This window comes from Propithecus coquereli, unplaced genomic scaffold, assembly GCF_000956105.1.
Source record: "Propithecus coquereli isolate 6110/MARCELLA unplaced genomic scaffold, Pcoq_1.0 Scaffold43, whole genome shotgun sequence".
NCBI classification, from domain to species: domain Eukaryota; kingdom Metazoa; phylum Chordata; class Mammalia; order Primates; family Indriidae; genus Propithecus; species Propithecus coquereli.
Genome location: NW_012150063.1, coordinates 2950761 through 2953685, shown reverse-complemented (window position 1 = coordinate 2953685; position 2925 = coordinate 2950761). Strand labels below are relative to the sequence as shown.

General features: G+C 37.6%; 1 protein-coding gene across 1 annotated transcript in view; it reads left to right on the top strand.

The window, feature by feature from the left end:
• The window catches only part of PLEKHH2 (pleckstrin homology domain containing, family H (with MyTH4 domain) member 2), a 97410-nt gene that overhangs the window by 55059 nt on the left and 39426 nt on the right, over positions 1–2925 (top strand). Inside the window, exons 17-18 of the mRNA XM_012653810.1 lie at positions 335–443; positions 1365–1477. Coding sequence (XP_012509264.1) covers positions 335–443; positions 1365–1477 — 222 coding nt within the window. The remainder of the gene's footprint in view (positions 1–334; positions 444–1364; positions 1478–2925) is intronic.

The window sequence follows — 2925 nt, the reverse complement described above, 5'->3', positions numbered from 1 at the left end:
GGTCTATTGTATTTCTTAAAGATATATTAACTGGTTATATTTATTCTAGTCTCAACATGTATTACTCTCCTTAGTTTTGTCATGCTTTTCTAAGAAGCATCTGTACAAAATAATAAAATTATGTATAATGGGAATATGTAATATGAATACAGTTCAAGTGATCCTGCCTCAGAACTGTTTGACTAAATGGCTCTTACTTATTACATAAAAATTAAAGAAAGTAGTTCCATTCCATCTCACAGTTTTTTACAGTTTACGCAAGTTGGTTTTTTTTCTTCAAGTAATCAAAACTGTATCTTGGTTAACATTTCTGTTAATATGTTCTGATTTTAAGGACACTTGGCTTTATCATCTGACTGTTGCAGCTGGAAGTAACAATGTAAATGTTGGATCTGAATTTGAACAACTTGTTTGCAAATTGCTAAATATAGAAGGGGAACCTTGTAAGTTCATGAACATATAAGGCTCTATGGTTTGTGAAATGGATGTTAGCCTAATGGAGTTTTCACTTTGTGGGTTCCTGTTTCCCCTGCAACGTACCCTCCTTTTCATTGCCTTTGCTTGTCATGGGCCACAATTCTCACTGTGGTTCTTCAGCTCCAGGGACACTATCATTCCTCACTATGCTATGTCTGTCACAGCCCTCTGTGTTTGCTCACATTGCTCCTCTGCTTGGAATGACCCCTTCCTTGGCAGTCCTCACCAGCATGATGAAACCCTTTCTGGCCTGAGGAGATCCGCCAGCCAGCCAACTCCAGCTCAGCGGCTCGTAAAAGGAGCTTAATCAATGTTAAAATTATGTCCCAATGCACTTTGCCACTTAAGTCTTTTATAACATTTGTAGCTTTGCATTGAAAGTAATTTTTTATACCTAAGGTTTCCCCACTGAGAATCTAGATTCTATCCTATGCTTTAGATACTAACAGAGAGACCACATTTTATTTTCAGTGTCCAACACAGAAATTTAATAAACATTGATTTTAGAAATGACTTCAAGTTCCTCTTTATCTTTATATTTCTGGCTACTTTGGCTTCTCCTCTCTAGATCTTTCCCCAACTTCTCCTCATGTAAAGTCATCTCCCTACTTAAGCCAACAATCTTTAGCACATTTAAACAATATGTTAGTGCCCTGGTAGACTAGTAAATTAGGATCCCATTCTTCTAGATTATCCAAAACAGAGCATGAGAACCCCAATGGCCTGGCAACCAAAATAAAATAATGTTGCCAAAGGTTTCTCCTGACCTTTGTGACTTGAAGTTGTGTGCCAAGCCCGAATGAGCTAAGTTCTAAAGGGTTAATTTAATGGGAGGCCAAAATAAGTGATTTGTTCAGTTTTCTATTCATATTTTATTCTGTATTTAGCCTCTCAGATATGGAGACACCCCACTTTGTGTCACAGCAAAGAAGGAATCCTTTCCCCTCTGACAACACTGCCTTCTGAAGCTCTACAGACAGAAGCTATTAAATTATTTAAGGTAAAATAGTGTTGTTAAATAATTTAATTTTGTTGGAAAAAATAAAAAATAATAATTTGGGTTTTACTCTCTCTAAGAAAATTCAAAATGTGATGATGATGATTATTGAAATTATTAATCTATTGAAATAAAATTAGGTGAGTTTTATATGCTTTCTGAGTGAGGATTTGGGATTTACTGAAATAAGCTATGTATGGTGTAGACAGTGTGAAACACTTGGTTCCAGAGAATCACTTCCCCTTTAACCTCTCGAATGGAAAGATGTTTCACATCACACCAAACTCAGCATTGCGAAAGGGGTCAGCACTCTTTGCCTTCCAGGGCTACTCTCAAATTCTTATTTCTCAGCCTCTACTAGAAATCCCTGATCACTTGAAATTTGCCATTCAACTATATCACTCTTTATCCTCTGTCTCTGTCATCAGCTACCTTCCAGTAACTCCTGAAATATCATTAAGGATTTTGGCTCCAACTCACATTCTTTCTCTCTACCTCAAGTCTTGCAAATGACTTTATTATCATTTCACTCATCAATGCCGTGGTTTTAAGATTCTTGACCTTAATTCCAGTAAACTTCACCTCTAGTCTACTTCATCTTCCCGCTCTCCATGTCCGCACCTGACTTCACCAGTCCTTACAAGTATGCCACCTTTAAAAGCTTAAATTTAATATGTCTGTCTTTAACCATAATCCTAGCCTTCAAGCTCTCTTATTTTTTTACTCTTCTTCTTTTTGTCATGCCTAAGACATTTGTTTTGAGCCATTTCTTTTCTCTGAGGTCATGGTAATGGCCTCTTGGCTTTTCTTCCTTCATTATCTAGTCTGGTTTACTCTCATTATTAATAATACTAGTAGTTCCCTGGGACCATGCACTCTTCCATGCACTCTTCAGCCAGATCCCAATTATTAATAAACCAATGCTGTGTTGTCTGCTCCCAGGGTAACCAGATGCACACTGCTACAGAGCATCAAACAGCCGTGTAGGCTGGAACTGGTATAAATCCGTGGTCTCCATCCCTCATGGACAACTGTCTATCTTTTTGCTTGTCTTTGGTCACATGCTCCTCAAACTCCCTACTCAACGGTACAAAAAACAAACTTGCCTTCTATTAATATTTTATTGAGAAAATTAGAGGACATCAGACATGATTATCTCAAATCCTTACCCTTCATCTATTTTCTCATCTACTCCTCCAGTCTCAGAATCTGGTGTACCTTCTGTGGTTCCAGGTTTCAGCTCCACAGCAGGATCCTGGTACTTCCTTTTCCCCTAGTCTCTCAGAGCCTCGATCTCTTTCTTTTGGCTTCTTCTTGCCTACATTTCTCCTCTATCAAAAAATTCACTTGTTTATTAGATAATATGATGGAATTATTATTAATTTGGGGTGTTATAATGATGGCATGATGGCTGTGGAAAAACAAATTTTATCAATTGGAGATCCGTCCTG